The sequence below is a fragment of the Mustela nivalis genome, assembly GCF_964662115.1.
Source record: "Mustela nivalis genome assembly, chromosome: 7".
Taxonomy (NCBI): domain Eukaryota; kingdom Metazoa; phylum Chordata; class Mammalia; order Carnivora; family Mustelidae; genus Mustela; species Mustela nivalis.
The window spans coordinates 135,301,486-135,324,705 of record NC_139026.1 but is presented as its reverse complement, the minus strand read 5'-3'; the positions used below and the strand labels follow the sequence as shown (position 1 = coordinate 135,324,705).

General features: G+C 39.3%; 1 protein-coding gene across 4 annotated transcripts in view; it reads left to right on the top strand.

Moving 5' to 3' along the window:
• ODAD2 (outer dynein arm docking complex subunit 2) overlaps positions 1-22,100 on the top strand; it is a 183,169-nt gene extending 161,069 nt beyond the window's left edge. For all 4 annotated transcript variants that reach the window (XM_082740871.1, XM_082740870.1, XM_082740869.1 and 1 more), the window contains one exon: positions 21,630-22,100. In XM_082740871.1, coding sequence (XP_082596997.1) covers positions 21,630-21,743 — 114 coding nt within the window. In that variant the 3' untranslated portion in view covers positions 21,744-22,100. The remainder of the gene's footprint in view (positions 1-21,629) is intronic.
• The last annotated feature ends 1,120 nt before the right edge of the window (positions 22,101-23,220 follow it).

Here is a 23,220-nt window from a genome sequence, read left to right as displayed (position 1 = left end):
ATCAAAACAAATCAGGAAAGTGCTATTTTAAGGAAGTCAAGAAGAAAGATTACTTTGAGTGCAAGGACATGATCAACTGAAAAGGGAAGAAAGATAGTAAAAAAAAAAAAAGTGTTTACTGGATTCAGAGCAAAGCAATTCCTAATGATCTCTGAAAAAGAGGTGAGGGAATGAAGACAGCAAGAGAGGCCACTCTGAGAAGTTTGGTGGAGAACAAAAGGGAGCAAGAATGATAGCTGAAAGGGGAAGTAAAGGCAATTGGGTTTGTTTGTTTGTTTCTTTTGTTTGTTTTAAGTTCAGAGGCAGCGGGACATGAGTGTGCTTATGTGTTAATTGGCAAGAGCAGGAAGAGAGGGGAGACAATGAAAATATCAGAGTGGGAATGATGGTGGAGTAAGCTTCCAAAGGACTAGAGAGGTGGGGGAACACAGAGCTTGAGGGCATGGAGATGAGTTTAGCCTGGAGGAGAGACACACCTTGTATATGACAGATGGCAATGGGGAAAAGATGGGTACACTTGCAGTGGGAATCTGTACATGAGATGGCAGGGAGTTGGGCAATTTCCCTTTTTGTGATTTCTATTTTCCCCATCAAGTAGGAGGCAAAGGCACAGGCTGAGAGCAAGGAACTGAAGGTGGTAAGTTAGGTAATTTGAGGAGAGTAGAGAAAGTTTTAAATAGCTGCTGCAGAGAAAGCAAGCTGATGAGAAAGATACCTACATGGATTGCCAGAATGGAGAACCAGTTGAGATGAGAGATCATGAACATTTGTGCATTACCCAGAATCCTGGTTGAGATCTGGGATTTCAATCTGTAGTATTGGCATGATAGGAGAACAGTAGAGAAAAAAGAGCTAAACCTAGAGACAGAAAAGCAGCTGACACGGTGGATCACAGAAGGTAGGCAACAGGAGGGAGACTGCATATACAAGTGTCTCCTGTGTTCTCAATCCCAGCCTGTCTCTTCCAGAACCTGGAGCTTCTGCTAGAGGGCAATCAGAGGCAGAGATGAAACAGCTGCTGGTATTAGGAAGGCCCAGGTATGACCACAAGAATAGGTGACTAGTTGATACGGCGTAGGAATAAAAGTCAATAGAACTGAGGAGGTCAATTTCTGAGGCTACAGGTGACATTATTGTTTGGATCACACTTAATTTTTTTTTATTTTGAGGTGAGATGTCATCGTTAGATACAGTTTATTCATGTTACAAAAACCAAAACAAAACCATATTCAATAGCTCAGATGTGAGCTAAGGCTGCCATTCCCATAACCATGTAGGAAATACTGGCTCAAACGTCCCCCTGCTTTCCGTACCCTGGACAATGTCTAATTTAGAGGGAATTCTATGTATCACTCAGCATCTGATGATTTGATGCAGATTATGGATTGTTTCACTCTTGTAAGCATTTTGTTCCTGTATTATAGAGAGCTGGCATAGACTTGGAATTCCACCCTTTTATCTTGTCCTCCCCACTAACTTCTACCTTGATGAAAACAACAAACAAAACAAGTACATTCTTATAAGGTCATTGTATGCAAAACAAAAAAAATTACTTAACTAAAAAAACCAAAGATTTGTAGCGATTGAAGGGAATATATAGTGCAGCAATGCCAACAACTTCCAATTCAAGTATTACATTTGGTAGTTCATAAAAAGTCCTGTGGCCATTTCTGAACTAGGCATTCATTATCCCAGGATCTCTTTACTGTTTCTTCTCTTCTCTGCATTTTCTTCTTAAAAAAGAAAGACTCTCCCAAATTGTCAATCTGAGTGACTTAGATTTCTCTAAGTTGTACCTTTCAAAGTCAGGTCCAGGTTTTCTTGCATATCAAAAACTTGGCCTCATCCTTAAATCCAAGCAGAAGATGGTGGCTCAGGTCATAGCAGTGGAGGTAAAGAGAAGAGGTCAGATTCTGGGTACATTTTGAAGGTAAAGCCAACAGGATCTGTTTATGGATTGGACAAAGGCAGTAAGAGTAAGAAATCAGGGATACTCAAAGGTTTCTGGCCCAACCAACTGGAGAGATGAGCTGACATGGACTGAGGTGGGGAAGCCATGGAAAACAAGTTTTGGAAGAAAGGATTAGGAGTTGAGCTCTCTTCATATGAAACCTAGTATATATCCAAATGCATATGTCAAGCAGGCAGCTGAATGGTCTGAGCTAGAGACTCATATATGTATGTATATGTGTACATACAACCTCCCTCCAGAAAATTTATTTCTAAATATTCTTTCACAAAACTGTTTAACAGGGGTGCCTGGGTGGGTTAAAGCCTCTGCCTTTGGTCATGATCTTAGGGTCCTGGGATTAAGCCCGGCATTGGGCTCTCTGCTCAGCGGGGAGCATGCTTCCTCCTCTCTCTCTCTGCCTGCCTCTCCCCCAACTTGAGATCTCTGCCTGTCAAATAAATAAATAAAATCTATTTTTAAAAAACCAAACCTGATCTAACAACAGAACACAGACAACCACATAGACTTTCAGACTCTTCTCATGGGAGATAATCCATGTTAAATGCAGGCATTGTGTCCAGAGTTGGTAGCCAGGGCATTTTTCCTGGAGTCTGGAGAAAACCTAAAGATGGTCCCAAGTACAGTAACAGATTAAACTCCTGAACCTAATTTTACTTCCTTCTGAAATCCAACATTACACTCAAGGGACTTAAAAAGAAAAAAAAAAAAAAAAGGACCAACAAAGACAAGGAGAATTGGAGAGGAGAAAATAACAAAATTTTATAAATTGAAATTCAGTGGAAGAGTGACAAATGCCTAGCAGACTTCAAGAATCAGAATGCAAAGCCAATAGTGGGAGAAACTGAGAACAAACCCAGTGTGCGATGCGGAAGTCTCAAAATATTAGGACCTGGTAGCCCTAAGTGCCTCTGGAATTGGTTGGTAGGGTTCAGGAAGGAGGCTATAATAAGGAAGACTGAGTAAAAGGGTCCCTTCCCAATTCCACATGAGTCACTGCTCTTCCCAACTCAGCAGATGCCCAGAGAAGATAAAACAGGGTCTCTCAACTGCAGGACAACAGCCACTGTGAGTTAAGGATATTCTACTGAAGATGGGAGATTAAGTGACCACTGAAAGCTGAATGGACTATCGGCTTTACTCAGTCCCAAACTCCTATAAACCAGTCCCTTACTCTATGTTTGAAAATCTCTTCCTTGGAGAAGTTGACTAGCTCAACACAAAGGATTTCAAGATATTGACCTGGGGAGAATTCCAGCTAGCCTTTCCAGGGTCTTTGATGGCTTATGGGAAACTGTTGTGTGTGAATTAGAAAATGATGTTCTTTCTGGACAGATGTAGCTTTGCTGGTGTTAGACTTAAAAAGGAGATAACATTTCCCACTTTTGTGGGAAGAAAAAGCCACCCTTCTTCTAGGAAGATGTAGCTCCTAAAAAGCATTCATGAATTGGTGAGCAAGTGAGATCTACATTTTGGGCCCCTTTAATTTGTTGTCTTCATGGAGAGCAGCACAACTCTGAGCAGCCCTGAGACCACACAGATTACCCTGCAGTAAAATATACAGTCGACAAGCCCTATGTGCTCAAACTTTCCATTCATCCAACAAGTAAGTCATATATGAAGGATGTTTTGAACAAAGAAGACAGAAACTGAAAAAAATAGAAACAAATCAGTCCTCAGAAGAAGCAGAGTGTAGCAGAGAGAAGAAAAAGAAGTGAACATAGAAGTGAACATAGATGATGTTTACTTCTATGTTCAAAAATGAACAATAATGTTCATTATTGCATCTATAAAACCAAACAGGGTTCTATAAGAAAAAGAACATTCAGGGAGCACAAACTGAATAGAAGAGCTGGAAGATAAATTTCTAAAGAGACATCAATCCCTCAAGAAGATATAACAATTATATGGGCGCCTGAGTGGCACAGTTAGTTAGGCCTCCAACTCTTGGTTTTGGCTTAGGTTGTGATTTCATGGGTCATGGCATCAAGTCCTACATAAAACTCCATGCGTAATAGGGAATCTGCATGAGAATTCTCTCCCTCTGCTCCTCCCCTTAATCCCTTGTTCTCGCTTTCTCTCTAAAATAAATAAATCTTAAAATATTATGCTCCCAACATGAAAGTACCCAAACATATAAGTCAATTAATAACACACTCACTGATAATAATACAATAATAGTAGGGCACTTCAACACTCCACTAAAAGCAATGGACAGATCATCTAAGCACAAAATAAACAAGGAAACAATGGCTTTGAATGACACACTGGACCAGATAGACTTAATAGATATATTCAGAACACTTCATCCTAAAGCAGCAGAATGAATACACATTATTTTCAGGCACACATAGAACATTCTCCAGAATTTATCACATACTGGGTCACAAGTCAGCCCTCAGCAAGTACAAAATATTGAGAACATACCACGCATATTTTCAGACCACAATACTATGAAACTTGAAGTCAACCACAAGAAAAAATTTGGAAAGACCATAAATATATGAAGCTTAAAGAACATCCTACTAAAGAATGAATGAGTTAACAATGAAATTAGAGAAGAAATGAAACATTACATGGAAGCAAATGAAAATGAAAACATGACAGTCCAAAACCTTCGGGGTATAGCAAAGTTAATCCTAAGAGGGAAGTATATTACAGTACACACCTACCTCAAGAAACAAGAAGAGTCTCAAATACACATCCTAACCTTATACCTTAAGGAGCTAAAAAAGGAACAGCAAACTAAGCCTACAGCCAGCAGAAGAAGGAAAATAATAAAAACTAGAGCAGAAATAAACAATACAGAATTTAAAAAAAAAACAAACCAGTATAACATATTAATGGAACTAAGAGCTGGTTCTTTGAAAGAATTAATAAGAAGAGACAAAGGACCCAAATAAATAAAATAATGAATGAAAGAGGAGAGATCACAATACCACAGAAATACAATTATAAGAGAATATTATGCAAAATTTTATGCCAATAAACTGGGCAAAATGGAAGAAATGATAAATTCCTAGGAATATACAAACTACAAAAACTGAAAGAGAAAGAAATACAAAATTTGAACAGATCCATAGCCAGTAAAGAAACTGAATCAGTAATCAAAAATTTCCCAACCAACAGAAGTCCAGGACCAGATGGCTCCACAGGCAAATTCTACCAGACTTTTAAAGGAGAGCTAATACCTGTTCTTCTCAAATTGTTCCCAAAAAACAGAAATGGAAGGAAAACTTCCAAACACATTCTATGAAGCCAGCATTACCTTGATTACCTTGATTTATCCAGATAAAACCCCATTAAAAAGAATTACAGGCCAATATCCCTGATGAACATGGATGCAGAAATTCTCAGCAAGATACTAGCAAATCAAATCCAACAGCAAATTAAAAGAATTATTCACCACAATCAAGTGGGATTTATTCCTGGGCTGCAGGGTTGGTTCAATATTCACAAATCAATCAACCTGATAGATACATCACATTAATAAAAGAAAGGATAAGAACCATATGATCCTCTCAATAGATGGAAAAAGGCATTTAACAAAATACAACATCTAATTTTGATAAAAACCCTCAACAAAGTAGGTATGAATGAAACATACCTTAACATCATAAAAGCCATATAGGAAAGACCTATAACTAATATTATCTTCAGTGGGGAAAAACTGAGAGCTTTTCCCCTACACTGAGGAACAAGACAGATAACCACTCTCATCATTACTATTTAACATAGTGCTGGCAGTCTTAGCCTCAGCAATCAGACAACAAAAAGAAATAAAAGGCATCCAACTTGGCAAGAAAGAAGTCAAACTTCACTTTGCAGATGACATGATTCTCTATGTAAAAACCCTGAAAGACCCCATCAAAAAATTGCTAGAACTAATATATGAATTAAGCAAAGTCCCAGGATATAAAAATCAACATACAGAAACCTGTTGCATTTCTATACACCAGTAATGAAGCAGCAGAAAAAGAAATCAAGGAATTGATCCCATTGACAATTATACCAAAAAACGTAAGTTAACCAGGAATGAACCTAACCAAAGGGGTAAAAGATCTGTACTCTGAAAACTATAGAACACTTCAAAGAATGAGGAAATGAATGAAAGAATTTGAAGAAGACCAAAGAAATGGAAAAACATTCCATGCTCATGGATTGGAAGAACAAACATTGTTAATCTACACATCTAATGTAATCTCTTTCAGAGTACCATCAGCATTTTTCACAGAGCTAGAACAAACCATCTTAAAATTTTAAGGGAACTACAAAAGACCCTGAATACCCCAAAAAAATCCTGAAAAAGCAAAGCAAAGATGGATGCATCAGAATTCTGGACTTTAAGCTATATTACAAAGCTGTAGTCATCAAGACAGTATGGTACTGGCACAAAAACAAACAGATCAATGGAACAGAAAAGAAAACCCAGAAATGGACCCACAAACTCTATGGTCAACTAATCTTCAATAAAGCAGGAAAGAATATGCAATGGAAAAAAGACAGTTTCTTCAACACATGGTGTTTGGAAACTCGAAAGCAACATACAGAAGAATTAAACTGAACCACTTTCTTACACCACACACAAAAATAGATTCAAAATGGAAAGAAGACCTAAATGTGAGACCCGAAACCATCAAAATCCTAGAGGAGAACACAGGCAGCAACATCTCTGCCACTGGCCATAGCAACTTCTTACTAGACATGTCACCAGAGACAAGGGAAACAAAAGAAAAAATGAACTCTTGGGACTTCATCAAGATAAGAAGCTTCTGCACAGTGAAGGAAACAATCAACAAAACTAAAAGGCAGCCTACAGAATGGGAGAAGATATTTGCAAATAACATATTGGATAAAGGGTTAGTATCCAAAATCTATAAAGAACTTATCAAACTCAACACCCAAAAAACAAATAATCCAGTTAAGAAATAGGCAGAAGACATAAATAGACATTTTCCAAAAACATCCAAAAGGCTAACACACACATGAAAAGATGCTCAACATCACTCATCATCAGGGAAATACAAATCAAAACCATGATGAGCTACCACCTCATTTTAATTAATAATTAACAACAAGGGAAAAATAAGGTTGAAGAAAGGAGAACCCTCTTACACTGTTGGTGGGAATATGAACTGGTGCAATCACTCTGGAAAATAGTATGGATGTTCCTCAAGAAGTTAAAAATAGAACTATCCTATGATCTAGCAATTGCACTACTAGGTATTTACCTAAAGGATATAAAAAATACAGATTCAAAAGGGTGTGTGCACCCCAATGTTTATAACAACATTTTCAACAATAGCCAAACTATGGAAGAGCCCAAATGTCCATCAACTGATGAATGGATAAAGAAGAGATGGTATATATATGCAATGGAATATTACTCAGCCATCAAAAAGAATGAAATCTTGCCATCTGTAATGATGTGGATAGAGCTAGTGTATTATGCATGCTAAGTGAAATAAGTCAGTCAGAGAAAGAAAAATACCATATGACTTCACTCATGTGTGAATTTAAGAAACAAAACAGATGAATATATGAATATATGGGAAAAGAGAAGGAAACAAACCATAATAAACTCAACCATAGAGAACAAAGGATTGATGGAGGGAAGCGGGTGGGGAATGGGCTAGATGGGTGATGGGGATTAAGGAGGGTACTTATTATGATGAGCACTGGGTGCTGTATGTAAGTGATGAATTGCTGAATTCTACTCCAGAAACCAATATTGCACTGTATGTTAACTAAGTAGAGTTTAAATAAAAATTAAAAAGACAAAAAAAGAAATCTTTCAGAAGGTTGAGAAAAAAGGTAGAGATGAAAATAGGAAAGGAAAGATAAAAATGAGAGAACCAGTGTAAAAGATCTAACTTCAGAATATTAGTTCCACAAAGAGTAACTGAGAAAATGGAGACAAGGAAATGAAATGAAATAATTTGAGAGAATTTCCCAGAATTGAAGTGCATGAATTACCAGACTGAAACCGTGCATCAGGTATCCTGTATAAAATGGATAAAAGCAGACCTATCACAAGATATAGCACTGTAAAATTTTAGGACATTAAGTATAATAATCATAAAAAGATTCTATAATCTTCAAAAGAGAAAGGAGAGAAAAAGAAGATAGTGAGCAAGAGAAACCAAAACTTGGGAACACTTTGGCCTCCTCAACAGTAACACTGGAAGTAAGAAGAAAATGGAGCAATGCCTTCAAAACTCTTCTAATTCTTCCAGATTGTCAAATTTGTTGGCATAGAGTTGCTCATAGTATGTTCTTATAATTGTTTGTATTTAAAGGCAAGGGAAGCAAGGGCAAAACTGAACTATTGGGATTTTATCAAGATCAATAGCTTGTGCACAGCAAAGGAAACAGTTAACAAAACCAAAAGACAACTGACAGAGTGGGAGAAGATATTTGCAAAAGACATACCAGATAAAGGACCAGTGTCCAAAATCTATAAAGAACTTAGCAAACTCAACACCCAAAGAACAAATAATCCAATCAAGAAATGGGCAGAGGACATGAACAGACATTTCTGCAAAGAAGACATCCAGATGGCCAACAGACACATGAAAAAGTGTTCCATATCACTTGGCATCAGGGAAATACAAATCAAAACCACAATGAGATATCACCTCACACCAGTCAGAATGGCTAAAATTAACAAGTCAGGAAATGACAGATGCTGGCAAGGATGCGGAGAAAGGGGAACCCTCCTACACTGTTGGTGGGAATGCAAGCTGGTGCAACCACTCTGGAAAACAGCATGGAGGTTCCTCAAAATGTTGAAAATAGGACTACCCTATGACCCAGCAACTGCACTACTGGGTATTTACCCTAAACCTGAATGTTTATAGCAGCAATGTCCACAATAGCCAAACTATGGAAAGAACCTTGATGTCCATCAACAGATGAATGGATCAAGAAGATGTGGTATATATACACAATGGAATACTATGCAGCCACCAAAATACTATGTTGCCATTTGCGACAACTTGGATGGAACTAGAGGGTATCATGCTTAGTGAAATAAGTCAAGTGGAGAAAGACAACTATCATATGATCTCCCTGATATGAGGAAGTGGTGATGCAACATGGGGGCTTAAGGGGGTAGGAGAAGAATAAATGAAACAAGATGGGATTGGGAGGGAGACAAACCATAAGTGACTCTTAATCTCACAAAACAAACTGAGGGTTGCTGGGGAGAGGAGGGTTGGGAGAAGTGGGCTAGGGTTATGGACATTTGGGGAGGGTTATGTGCTATGGTGAGTGCGGTGAAGTGTGTAAACCTGGCGATTCACAAACCTGTACCCTTGGAATTAAAAATATATGTTTATAAAAAATAAAAAATTTAAAAAAACACCTCTCCTAATTCTTCAAAAATTACTTCTGACCTAGAATTCTGTATTTAGACTAACTCTTAATCCAGTAAGAGAAAAGACATGTGAATCTTAAGTTTACCTTTTTTGCACATATTTCATGAAGCTACGGGGGGATGTGACTATGCCAATATCATTAAATCTTCAAAGAGAATGTTGAGTTATTCTAACTCATACTTGATTTTATTTTGACCACATATTGATGAAGTTCCTGACTGCTTTATTTCCTAGATCATTTTACCACACAAAAGTTCTTTGACCTACTACAATAACCAGAAGAAAGCCACAGTGAAACCCAAGGCAGAAAGTACAGTGTCTATTCCTTCTACTATGTTTCCGTGGGACCTATAGTAACCTGTCCATATTACAACCTGCCAGGGGTCCCGACTGCTGTGAGCCCTGTCTCTCATTTATCCAGAAGGGACTCTTAGAACCTACCAATGAAGCAGAATTTCATAGAGACTCAGAGAGACTTCCCTGCTGACCTTCCCCTGTGGGCCTCTTGCCATTCCTTATAGAGGTGCCACCCACATGACTCTCAGCCTCCATGGGTAGCAACAACCTGACCTCTTCATGAGAGGACATCATGCCAGCCAATACAGTGCTGGACATGTTTTGTCACGTGCCACTTTCTATGAGCATCAAGACAAGTGGACAGTGCTTGTAGTATGTTTTCTATTGGAAAAATAATGGCGAACAAATAGCAGTTATTGTGAGCCAACCCTTGATCTGAGATTCTTACAGATATAATTTTGCCTCCTTTATGTACAATATTATAGATAATAATAAACATGGGATTATCATAGGTGGCTTCCCCATTACATTCCCCTTGGCCCTTATCCTATACTCCATCTTTTCCCAACTTACTGTCTTCCTCTGAGAGCAGGCACAACCTGGGTGCAAATATTTTTCTTATCAGGTCTTGGAAAAGTCAGGCAGGGGAAGAGATTAATATTAGTCATTTAAAATATTATGAGTGTATTTCATTTCTGTATGGTCTTCTCCATGTTCCTTTGCTTAGACTGAATTTTCTAACTTCAACATTTTCCAGCCCAACAGAAAACCTGACCAAAAAAGCATCCGCATTCTGATCAGACTCATAAATGAGTTTATAGGATAACCTTTTCCAAGAGGAAAGTAGAGTAGTTTTATTCAATTAGTCTAATAGCAAAGTATGTGTGAGTGAACTCTGGTTCTCTATAATATAAATTAGTAAATAATATAGTTTAGCCTTACCTTTTTGTTAATATTTAGAATTCTAACCACTTCCCTATTCATCCAACTTCTTCCCCCTTGCAAACATATCCCATATCTAATGCTTTTATCTCAACTTTATTAATAGCTACTTCATGCCTTTATTTACCCATCAGGGCTGATGTCCTTCTGGACTAGAGACTGAAGCAGGAGGGAACTGTAATTTGAGGAACTGATCAATCTATGACCATGAATACAGAGTTGTGTTAGTGGTACTTTCTTCCCTTGTTTTTTTCACTTCACAGGATGTGACAAGCCTCTCTTAAAATATTCTCAATATAACTAGACCAACATAGCTTATTTGAGTCGATCTGATTGGAACTCAAGCTGGCAAAGTGAGCTGACAGAAAAATAATAATAATAACTTTATTTTATTCTCCCTACCCTACAACAACCCCCAGTACCAGATAATACCAACGGTGGTAACTACAACGATCATCGTGCATGAGCATGTGGAACAATCATTTTACATTTACTATTTCATTTAATCCCCACATCTATCCTGTTAAGAAAAATACTATGGGCAATCCTAATTTTACTGATAAGAAAACTGAGGATCAGGGAGAGAGTCACCACACAACATACACGGTTAGAAGCAGCCAGGATTCAGACCCAGACTATGAACTCAAAGCACACACTCACAGTCACTACACTCCATAATCCATAAGAACATACTATTTGTTTATTGTTTTTTTTTTTTTACTTCCAGAGAATTGTCACTTTGAACTACCCAACAGCAAAATGCAATCCTAAACAACCCTATCCTCACAAATCTTTTTCTCCACTCCTAGCCTACCATTTCTATAGCATTCTTAGCCATGGAACTCCCATATACACAAATATTCTTTATAATTGATAGGGGAAAAAACATCAAAGGGCACCTTGAAGCCATTCCAAAGGACACCACGAACTTCCATGGAGGTCGCGTGAAGATTTACCGTTTCCTTTTCCTCCGACGAAGAGCGCAGGGTCCCGCAATGTCCTGATGCTGCCAGTCATCAAGGCATTGTCCATTTCTAGATTTCTAGCATTCTTTAGACGGTGGTTAGGGTTCTCTTTATTATACATCCCCTTACTACTTCCCAGTACTGTAGGTCCGGCACTCGTATCTGCGCATGCGCGTGCGTAGGTGCGTGCGTGGGTGCGTGCGTGGGTGGGTGCGTGCGCGCGTACGTCCAGGCGCAAGAGCTCTTTACTGGAAGGCTCCTGGAAAAACAGCGTGGAAGAAAAACCCGAGGGCCAACCTACTCAAGTGTAAACGTGCATCTGCAAGAGGCACCACCAGAGCAAACCAGTAGGCCGTGCTTTCAAGCTTTGCGGACATGAACCTCAGATGGTGTAAATAGGGCACACGCTCCTGTCACCGGGAGGCAGACAGATACCACTAAAAGGCAAGCCCCTTGATTCACTTCACTGACCAAACAGAATCAAAGGTTTTGCCCCAACCAGCAAATGTAAAATGTGTTTTGAGGCCCAAGGCTCTGGTGAGCTGTCATATGAAATGAATTACCAGGGCTCAAAGGCGGGCGGTGAGAGAAACCACGGTGGAGCCTCAGCCAACCTGGAGAGCCGGGAAGCCACTGTGCAGGGCAGCCTCGGTGCGAATTGTTGCCGGGCTGCATGTCAGTGCTACAACCACACCGCAGTGCCTCGTGAACTGGAGAACAGCAAAACAGTCCACAGTTCAAATGAGCTCTGGGAACTCAAGATCTTTCTGGAAAACCTGCTAAGCTTGGTGTGCATGCAGGTATTTCCGAACTCATCCGGCTCTAATTAAAATTCATATTTCCAGTCTGTGTTCACCCAAACAATGTTGAGTCAAACCACAAGAAAATCTGTTATCACTCAAATGGGTACATATTTTTCATACAACTGAAATATTATAAAAAATCATGAACTGTTAGATATAAAAGTAAAAATTGAATGCAGACAGCAATCCCCATGCTACCTTTATCTCACCTTCCCAGGGATGTGAAACGTAGGTCACAGCTGCGTCGTCAGGGCATGAGCCTCGAGATCAAAGCCTTTGTCTCTGGAGGAAGTATTCGTGTTAGCCTCATCCACAAACCATGCTTTGTGCCCCTCCCCTTGTCCTCGTTCACGCCAACGTTATAAAAAGTAATGTGTTTGAATGATGTTTTAAAGTGCTCTATGCAATTAACTTTGAAAGCAAGGGGGCTAGCTCTCCTTCAGTGTATGTATGAAACTCCCAATAAATTTAAGGTCTTTGGGTATGTTTGGGGGAGGGAAAGGTTAAAAAGAGGAAAGTTTTTGAAAGGAACAAACACTTCAAAAAGGTAAACCTGAGGTGTTTTTCCCCCTTGTAATATGAAAAATGCTTTTATAGTTGGAAAATGTCTACAGATCATTTCTACCCAATTTGCATGTCACCTTCCCAAGAAAAGTGCCTTTTCTGTAATTATCACAAAGTATTAAAAACTGCCCTCACCTTGCCCCATGTGTTAGTGATTGGAAAACACATGCTGCTCTTTATTTTCTGTTAGCTGCCCCTCAAATGCAGAATTTTGCACCAAGTGTCTACTATGTGAATGTTTCTGTTCATTTTAAAACACTCTTCTGAGTGCCTTGGTTTGCTTACTATGCTCTTAAGAAAAACAAAAGCATATAATCCTGAGTCTGATTCAAAACCAAGACACATATATAGTACACATTGTTCAGATAGTGGTTTGGCCAAGTAGCACATCCTTTTTCAATTTGTAAAGCAGCATTATCAACACAGCCTCTGGGTGTATTAACAAAGCAATGAGTAACATTCACTGACAGCTATAAATAAAAAGCAGGAAAACCAATAAATTCAGAAAGCAACATCACCAAAAGAGAGTCTCAGGAGCACTTCTCAAATATCAAGCCATTCATACCCTGAGCACACAGAATATTCTACACTTCCAACACTATACCCTTGATTGAGAATGTTCCTGGCTAAGGAAAATGGGTAGAGCAGGATAAATTAACTAGTGATGAATAAATCACAGTGCTTGGCACCTAGTGGGCTTGGTAGCTAATAAAATCATTTCACATGGTATGAGTGTGTTAGGTAACTCACAGGCCTGATGCCAGAGAGTCACTCCAGGTACATTAAAGGAAGAAACTCTCACTGCCTACCACAAGTACTGTTCTAAGACATCCTTTTCTCCTTTTATTTATTTTTAATTTCACCCTTGCCTCTACTTTAGGCCTTTAAGATACTGGACAGCTGTGTTCTACTAGTTGAGCTTTTAGATTAAACATTTACTAACCACTACACGTGATACAGAATGAAACCTTGTGGTTCATGTAAGAAACTGAGGCTAAATTAATTCCCCAAAGTTTGGTAGTCCTCTTCTTGTGTTCAGGGGTAAAAGTTTCTCAGGTCCTAGAAAAAGTCATTTACAGAGTAGAGTCATAAAAAGGGTCTTGCATTGATTTAACATTCTGTTCTAATGTAAAGCATGTGAATGAAAAAAGAGATCCTGTCCTCTGCAACCTTTATCTTGCTGACTCCCGGCAGAGCCAACATGCTACAGGCTCGCTGTGAAACACCGAGATGCCAACAGCCTGCCAAACATTATGACTAGTACATTTCACACTCACAGTTCATTAGTTTATGTAATATGAAATTATATAACTGGCATCAAGGGTTTGGGGATAAAGGCAACTGACTTGGAAAGCCAGAGGAGGGGGAACCACAGAGCAAAAACAAGATCTGAGGGATACTGGGCAAAATGCAGGTCCGGTTTGGGCAGGTATCAGGCCAAAGGGCTGCTTTCCAAGGGAACCATGTGAGGCGTGGTGGCAATGGCTGATGACAAGTGAGGCCTGGGCCATTGGTGCCCATAGGGGTCTACCAGAGATGAGGTGGGGACTGCAGCAAATGCTGACAGGGCTAGCCTGACCTTAGGGCCCAAATTCCTGCTTCCTCATTCCTCCCAAACTAACCAGGGCTAGGCTCCAGGGAATAGAAGCCAGAACCAGACTTTAGAACTGGCGAAATAATCACCATGATAATGAATACCACTTATGGAGCTCTCACTTTGTGCGGAGCATGGGTTTTTGTGATTCAACTGCATAACCCATATGAAGCCAAGCGGCCTCGTGGTCTAGTCCTGACATGGAAATGCAGTCAGACACAAAAGCCTGGCAACCAAAGAGCAGTTGAAAGCAATTTTAATCCTAGTTGCACTCTTTCTTGAAAACAGCACAATCGTGCACTGTTAAACTTCTTTTAAAATCCTCTTATCTTTTTTTATACTCAGTACATCTGTCTCACCCTAAACTTGCTCCTAAAATAAGCCCCCCCATTCCAACTTTTCCAAACTTTATTCAAAACAGGGTGGAAGCTCTTCCCTCTCTCCACCTTCCTCCTCTACGTGTTCTTTCTTTCTCTCCCACAAGGAATCCTCCACCTTTCTGGTGTGAATTCTCCCCGCCTGTGCTTCTGCAGTTTTTCCTCTCTCACCCTGCATGGTCAGATCCAAACAAGGCTCCGGGAACAGTCAGACAAAATGGGAAGCGGAGAGCAGGGGAAGCTCAAAGGATGTAAAGACAGGAAGAAGCAATGAATACAAGTGTTCACACATTTTTTTCACGGTCTCTATTATAATTTCACTCATCTCCACATTTATAGCTCATACTCAATACTCAATCTTCATAAGAAGCCTCAGAGGCAGGTAATCCTCTTAAACTTAGAAGAAGATCGGGTTTAGAGGTTCAGTAACCCAACCAGTGAGTGGAAGTGTCAGGATACAAATCCAAGGAGCTATGACCTCAAAACCCAGCTCCTTGACTACTGTTTGCCTTTCCTAGAAAGCAGCTGAACTGCATAAGGCAAGGGTCTAGTTCCCTGCTCAGATAGCCTGGGTTCACAGCTAGAATTCTATTTCACCTCTTGCTAGATTTAAAAAATACCAACAGATACCTCCAGAATCTACTGGAGGAGAGACCAAGGACCAGGGCCAAAGCAAGGCAGGCTGGCCTTGTGGGATAGACATTAGCTGAGGTTGTTGGAACCGGCAATCTATATTCCTCCAACTTGCTGAACAACATATACAGAGAACTCAGACGGTAGAAAACCAATTCATCCCAACTGCTTGTGGAAATCAAGCTTTTCATGTAGCCTCAGGCCTTCCCTCATCCGGGGCCCAGAAAAGCATACAGGTAACCACACATTACTCATTATAATGACATGTCTGTAATAAAAAATTAATATAGTGGTAAATATTGTCTATTAAAGTGACTCAGGCTGTTGGAAGAGTTTAATGCTCTACTTATAAAACAATAGAATCAATGAGGGAACTGATGAATTCTTTGGGATCATCATATACTTGGGGGAAGGGAGAAGAAAATACATTATGTAAAGGGAAATTATTAATAATTTCTTCTAAAGTCCTCAAGGGATTATGTAATTTACTCAAAAAATTAGAATGTTTTGTTTTTGATTAAAGAACCAATTGGGCGCCTGGGTGGCTCAGTGGGTTGAACCGCTGCCTTCGGCTCAGGTCGTGATCTCAGCGTCCTGGGATCGAGTCCCGCATCGGGCTCTCTGCTCGGCAGGGAGCCTGCTTCCCTCTCTCTCTCTCTGCCTGCCTCTCCATCTACTTGTGATTTCTCTCTGTCAAATGAATAAATAAAATCTAAAAAATAAAAAATTTAAAAAAAAAAAAAAAAAAAAAAAAAAAAAAAAAAAGAACCAATTTAAAGCTTGGAAAGCAGAATTGAAAGAGAAAAAGAGGTCCATCTGAGAATGGAGAAGTATTAATATCAGGCTCCCTTGGCGTCAAGAGTGGGACTGCTCTTTTTTATCGATTTTGTAATGATGCAAAGGAGCAAAATCTCCACATTTATAGCTCATACTCAATACTCAAGAGTGACAGAACGTTATAAGGAGGGAGGTAGACAGCTAAAATGTGTACGTGTGAAAAAAGAGTGCTGGGTGAAAGTCCATGTTAAGTCTATATTTAGAAGAAATAGTCTAAGCTTTGTATCTGCTTTATCAGCTTTTATAGGACAGTACAATGAGGTATAAGCAAATAAGTTGATAAAAATATGGAATTATAGATCAAGAGTTAAAAGTTGCAAGCTAGAAAAGGCACTTAAGGGTGAGTTACAATACCGAGACATCTAAGCCACATGTTACAGTCACCAAGGAGAGAGCAAGGAGAGCTGGCTACTCTGTTCTTCCTTCTCATTATTTTTCTACCTTTGCTCTTTCTGCAGAAAGAGAGAAAATGAGAATATAAGTTAAATAAATGTGTTCATAGGGTTGTATGTGTCTGCATGTTTGTGTGCATAAAATTGCCTAGGAATCTTATATGGACTATATTCCCATGGTCACATCCTGGACCTTGTCAATAACCAAGACAACTTTATCTGTAGATAAAATCTTTATCTTAAACTCCAGATAATCCATTTGCGGACTTTAATGTCCTGTTTTTCAACTTCTTCTTGAGCTTCAATTCTGCTAACGTTGTTTTCTCACTTCACGGAGATCTCCTTTTCTAATTTTTCCAGACGATCTCCCAGATTATCAGTAGCCTTCTGTTTGTACTTCCCTTCTAGCCCAGCTCAGACTACAAGGCTATTCAAATGAACGACAATCCTACAACCTATTTCCTCCATCTTACACTTCGGTTACTGAGCAAAACCCTCAGTAATGCTATTAAAAGGTAAACTGAGGCATGCTTCAAACCAGCAGTACCAAACTGAAAGTGTGAGGAGTGCTCCACCTCCAGGAGCTAGGGGAAGGTTTTTAATAAAGAACATACAGAAGGAAAGCAAGGAAATTATTTGATTGGCAGGTAAGGTAAGCGGTCGCCGTATATAGGAGAGGCTCGTTGACTATTTGTAATTCGTTGGCCTCAGGTTTCATTTTCTTAGATTTAAGTGTGTTGACTCTGGGTTAGATTTTGGTTTGCTTACATCAACCATCGAAGCTTTCGAGCCACCTTGTCTAATGGCCTCCTTTTTAAATTACTTTAACAATGCAAAACTCCCAAGGCAGGAGCTCCCCCAAACAGCCCTCATTCCCTTACTCAGAAAAGAATATTTGCTTTCTTGAATCTCAGAAAACTGATCATGTCTTATTCCCTTTGCTTCTCCAGAATTTCGCCCCTTGTTGGTGAACTTCACAATTTAAGACACTACTCTGGATGCAGTACGAATGATTGATTGGGGACCAGGCAAGAGAGGGTGCAAGGACAGTGGGGAGACTGCTGTAGGCTTTATAGGGGTGGTGACAATGAGTAAGTGTAGACAGTTGAATTGCAAAGATATGGTAATTGTTGGATGGAATGCAGGTGGGAGTGAGTGTGAGGTGAGGAGATTTCTGGCTTGAGGAACTAAGTGGTGATATCTTCACTGATACAGGAGAATATTGGAAGGGGGGGGGATCCCAGGTTTAGATAGAAAAAAAAAAAAAAGAAATTTCACCTGTAACATATTAAATTCAAGACAGTTCTGAGGCTGTCTAGTGGAGATGTCTAAGAAGCACTGGATATGAGGTGTGCTCTCCAGAAGAAGGTTCTAAGGTGAAGACATAAATTGAGAAGATGACTCCATATAAATGATACTTGAAGGCAGGTAGTGAAAGAAACCCTTTAGGGAGAGAAAACAGAATGAAGTCAGAAGAGGAATTTGTTCTAAGGAGCTTAACAATTTATGGAGGGAAGGAGGAGAAAGAACCATCCCTGAAGAGTCAAAAGATGAGGACACATGGGTATAAGGACAGTGTGATATAAGAAACCAATGGCATAGACCATTTCAAAAAGGAGAAAATGATCAGTTATATCAAACATTGTTAAGGCGTCAAATAAGATGAGTAAAAAATGTCTACTGTTCTTGGCAAGATGAAAGTTTTTGATGACCTCGAGAGGGCTGTTTCAGTGGAGAGATGAAGTCAAAAGCCAACCTGGAGTGAGCTGAATAGAACTTATGACTGGAGAGAGAGTCCAGAAAACACTTTAAAGATGTCTGGCTAGGTGGCTCAATTGGTTAAGCATCCACTTTTGATTTTTGCTCAGGTCACTCTCTCAGGGTGGTGAGATGGAGGCCTGCATGGGTCTCCACACTGAGCATGCAGCCTGCTTAAGATTCTGTCTCCTCCTCCCACTGCCCCCCCCCCTTCTCTCTTAATAACAATTTTTAAAAAATAAAGAAATCCTGCTATGAAGAAAGGAAAAGGAATCACAGTGGTGGTGGGAACAGGGGAGTGGGGAGGTTAAGATACAAAGACGTGGTTTAAATGATGACAGGAAGGAATCAGTAGAAGAGAGAGGTTATAGATAAAGTAAGAAGGAATTGGTACATGGTTGTAAAATGTCCTAAAGAGAAGGAGACTGGATAGAGAACACAAGTGGTGTGGTGAACCTCGGGTAGTAAGAGATATCCATTATGACTGGAAGGAAGAAGAAAAAAGTGTGGTAAGATGCAGGTAGTGTTGCAGATTTGGTTGGAGTAATTCCTATCTGATGACTTCTATCAAGTTTATGAAGGAACCCTTCCACATTATCTGTTGAGAATGGGAGCTTTAAGGAAGAGTTGGAGATTGGAGAAGAATGAAGAAGACTTGAAATAGGCCTTGACAAGGGTAAGAAAGTGATGTACTTAGAGAGAGATATATTTAAACTGTAGAGCAGTGATGAAAATCCAGTAGAGGTTGGATTTATATTGTATTCATCTGCCTGCCTCCAGGAGGGCTCAGTTATTGGTGGTGGAATGGGAGGAAAACAGAGCTGGATTTATGCACATTTACAGTTACAGTTTTGCCAGATGGATGTCATGAGGAGGTTTAAGACACTGGTAAGAGAATGCCAATGAAAAGATGGTCTGTGGAATCTAAACCGGTTCTTGAGGAGGAGAAGACAGGAGATGCTTAGAGAAAAAAATATACAGGCCAGTGGACTGGTGGAGATCATGAAGAAGACAAGTAGGAGCTATTCAATGGCTAAATCACAGAAGAAACAGTGGTCAGAGAGTTTGGAGATGGGAATGGTAGAGTGATGAAAAATAAGGACCAGGTTGTGACCCTGGAAGTGGGGTGCTGATGGGTGGTGAAGATCATGGACAATAAGGAGGTCAAGGACCTGAGAAACCAGACAAACTTCAGTAACTCAATTTTATCAGGGTTTTCTTAACTACAACCTTCCAAATGTTTTATATTTTTCCTTCCTTATTTCAACCATTAATCCACCTGGACATGATGTAAGTGTATGATGGGAGATTGCCATCTTTATTTTCTTCTATTTGGATAACCAGGTATCCTTGGGCCATTTGTTGAATGGTTTAACCCCCAAATGTCCTTCAAATTCATTCTGGCTGCACTATGCCTGGGTCCTCCTGTATACAGTCCTCATCACCTCTGACCTGAAGGGCTGCAGGATCCTTCAGTTCTTTTCTCTACATTCCATACTCTGCATGGTGCTGTGAAAGTTATCTTTCTAAAATACAAACGTGACCATGCCACTCTCCTGATTAAAGTGCTTAAATAACTTCTTTTTCTTTCCTACAGAATGAAAGTCCAACCCCTAATCCCGCCATATTTAAGAGGTTTCACAACATTTCTCTTTACAATATGTCTTTGCTTGTCAAGTTATCCTTCTTTTCTTTCACTATCAACATTTGTACCCAAATGGTACTTTGTGGAAAATATACAACTCAAATTTTCAAATCTTTTGTCAGAACTACTCATCGGAATCATAAGTGATAGATTTTTAAAGTTCTAATTCATTTTTATGACATTTAGCATCCACTGTGTATCAGGCACAGTATGGTATTATAAATTTCAGAATTTACAATCAAAAGGACAGAAAACATTAATCCAAATATCTGGGTTTAAAAGAGAAGATATAGGGGTGCCCCGACTGGCTCAGGTGGCAGAGTATGCAACTCTTGATCTCAGAGTCATGAGTTTGAGTCCCTCGTTGGGTGTAGAGATTACTTAAATAAAGAAAGAACAAAAATTGAAAAAAATAAAATAAAAGGGAAGATACAAGGATAGTAACAGGCATTTGAGTAAACTGCTGGGAGAGTTCTGATGAGGGAGATACAGTAATCTTATTTGAGGGAAATCAATTGAGGCTTTGTGGAAAAGTTAACTAGGTTGTGAAAGATGGATAAAATTTAGAAAGTCAGAGAAGAGGCTGATAGAGACTTTTAGGAAGAGGGATGGCATCAACAAAGACAAAAGAAATGAGGAAGTGTGTGACCTTGGAGTACAGGATACAGCAAGAGAAAGATGCATGGCTAGAAAGGTAAACTGAGGCCAGAGCACAAATATCCTTTAAAGGACAAGTTAACAGACTGGGCTGTAGTTATTTAGCACTGGGAGTCAGTGCATTTAGGGGACTGACATAATTAGGTTGTGACATGATCAAGTGGGTTGAAATACAGAAAAATTAAATCTAAGGGGGCACCCTAATAGTCTAGGCATGGTATGCTGTTCGCTTGGCCTGGAGGCAGAAAAGCCAGAAAGAATGAATGCAAGAGAAATTTCAAAGCAGGATCCAGAGCAGTTAGATGACCCCCCCCCCCAAAAAAAAGTGCTGGGGCACCTGGGTGGCTCAGTGGGTTAAGCCTCTGCCTTTGGCTCCGGTCATGATCCCAGGGTCCTGGGATCAAGCCCTGCATCAAGCAGGAATCAAGCCCTGGGATCAAGCGGGGCTATCTCCCCGCCATGGGGGGAGCCTGCTTCCCTCTCTCTCTCTGCCTGCCTCTCTCTCTGCCTACTTGTGATCTCTGTCAAATAAATAAATAAAATCTTTAAAAAAAAAAAAAAGAGGGAGAAACAGGTCTAGCTCGGCTCCAAAACAATAAAAAGGTAAGTGTTTCAAGAGAAATCCCTGCACCTGGTTAAGTACCATTTATATTTGCATTTGCCTAAATGGAATTTCTTGTACTTTTTCTCTTTTGGTAACTTTTAAAAGACATTTAATATTGAAAATTGTTTTCAAAGCCTAACTTTATGCCTTGAGGTTAATTTAATTAATTAATTTATACTTGTTTCCCTTTTTATCCTCTTTTACATGTCACAGCTTCTGCTGGATATGGTTGGGTCGCCAGACCAGGACCTCCAGGAAGCCGCTGCCGGTTGTATATCCAACATACGCAGACTGGCTCTTGCTACAGAAAAGGCAAGATACACTTGAAATGTGAACAGATGTTAACAGCTACCAAATTTTACGTGACAGAGAACCAGGCGGTCCCATGGCCAGGGAGCCTAGACCAGGAAGCATTGACTAGCAAATGCTTTTTACAAACAGATAAACGTCTGGATGAAAACACAGGAACTAAAAAGTCAAAGGGTGCTATTCACCCACAAATTGCATAGGTATTTGTGTCCTGTTTAATATTTTAGGGATATGCCATATAAAGAAATGTAAAACCAATAAATTTGTGATAATTTTCCAAGAATTTGAGAACATATGTGTACAATACATATACTTATTTGGGAGGATAGTTTTGTATTTGTGATGATTTTAATAAAAGATATGGCTTTCCCAGTGTGCAGTTCAACAGTCATTCGAGAATGTCTTAAGAATTCCCCTTCTGTTAAACCTATCTGACTGCTCTGTCATTACGTTTTGTCTGTTTGATCACTTGCAACCCACGGGAGAGCGCTAAGGAGACGTGCTGATTTCACGAACTGTTATTAAATAGAATTTAGAGTCAAGCAGCGGGACCTAGAGAGATCATCCTGAGGTCATCCTATCAAACATTAGAGAAGATAATGTGTGACTGTCACTGTACCAGATACTGCAAATCACAAAAACATAAGCAATGAGTGGGATCTTTACTTTTAGACTGACAAAGCATAAACAATTATATTTCCCTCACAGGACTGACCAACACTTTTATTGAAGAATTAATTTATGCTGCTCTAAGAATAATATTACTTCACATAAAATTGCTTTGAATTTTTGAACTTGCTTTTAGCACACCAAGTACCTTTTTTTAAAGTGGCCACAAAAGATTAATAGCATTTTATCAGGTTATGGAAACATTAGAGGCCACTTAAAAGAATCGCCTATGTAACCTCGGTGTGCTAAAATGTTTGGGAACTGACTGTCCAAAAGTATCCAGTACTAGCCAGGAAAATAGCTTTGCATGCATCAGTTCCATAAACTGACAATTTCGGTTAATTCTTTGAAGAGTAGTCTATGCGGTTTCATTAAAAAATTACTAAGTACTGTCTATGTTTGTCATAATTTGCAGAGGATCATAAACTTAATTGAATTAAATGTAAATAATTTGTATGAAATGAAAAGCCTGTACAGGATGAAAATTATAGTACTGATAGATTCTCTGATAAAAAGATTAGACATTTCTGAGCATTTTAAGGTTTTGTAAAACACCAGTTCATCTTCTCTGCTTTTCAGAAGAGGTTATAGAAGATGATAGGAACAAGGTAATTAATTCTAATTAAGAACTGAGTTTAAAAAACAAAACAAAAAGAACTGAGTTTAAATAATAGTATAAATCCTTTAACTTTCAACATATTTCTAATGTTAAAGTAACTGTTTTACCATGGTTCACGAACATTAAAGGTACATCTCAGAAATCACAAATTATGACAGCCATAGAAAATGAGCAAACATTATTGTTATATTTTTATTAAAGGAAGCT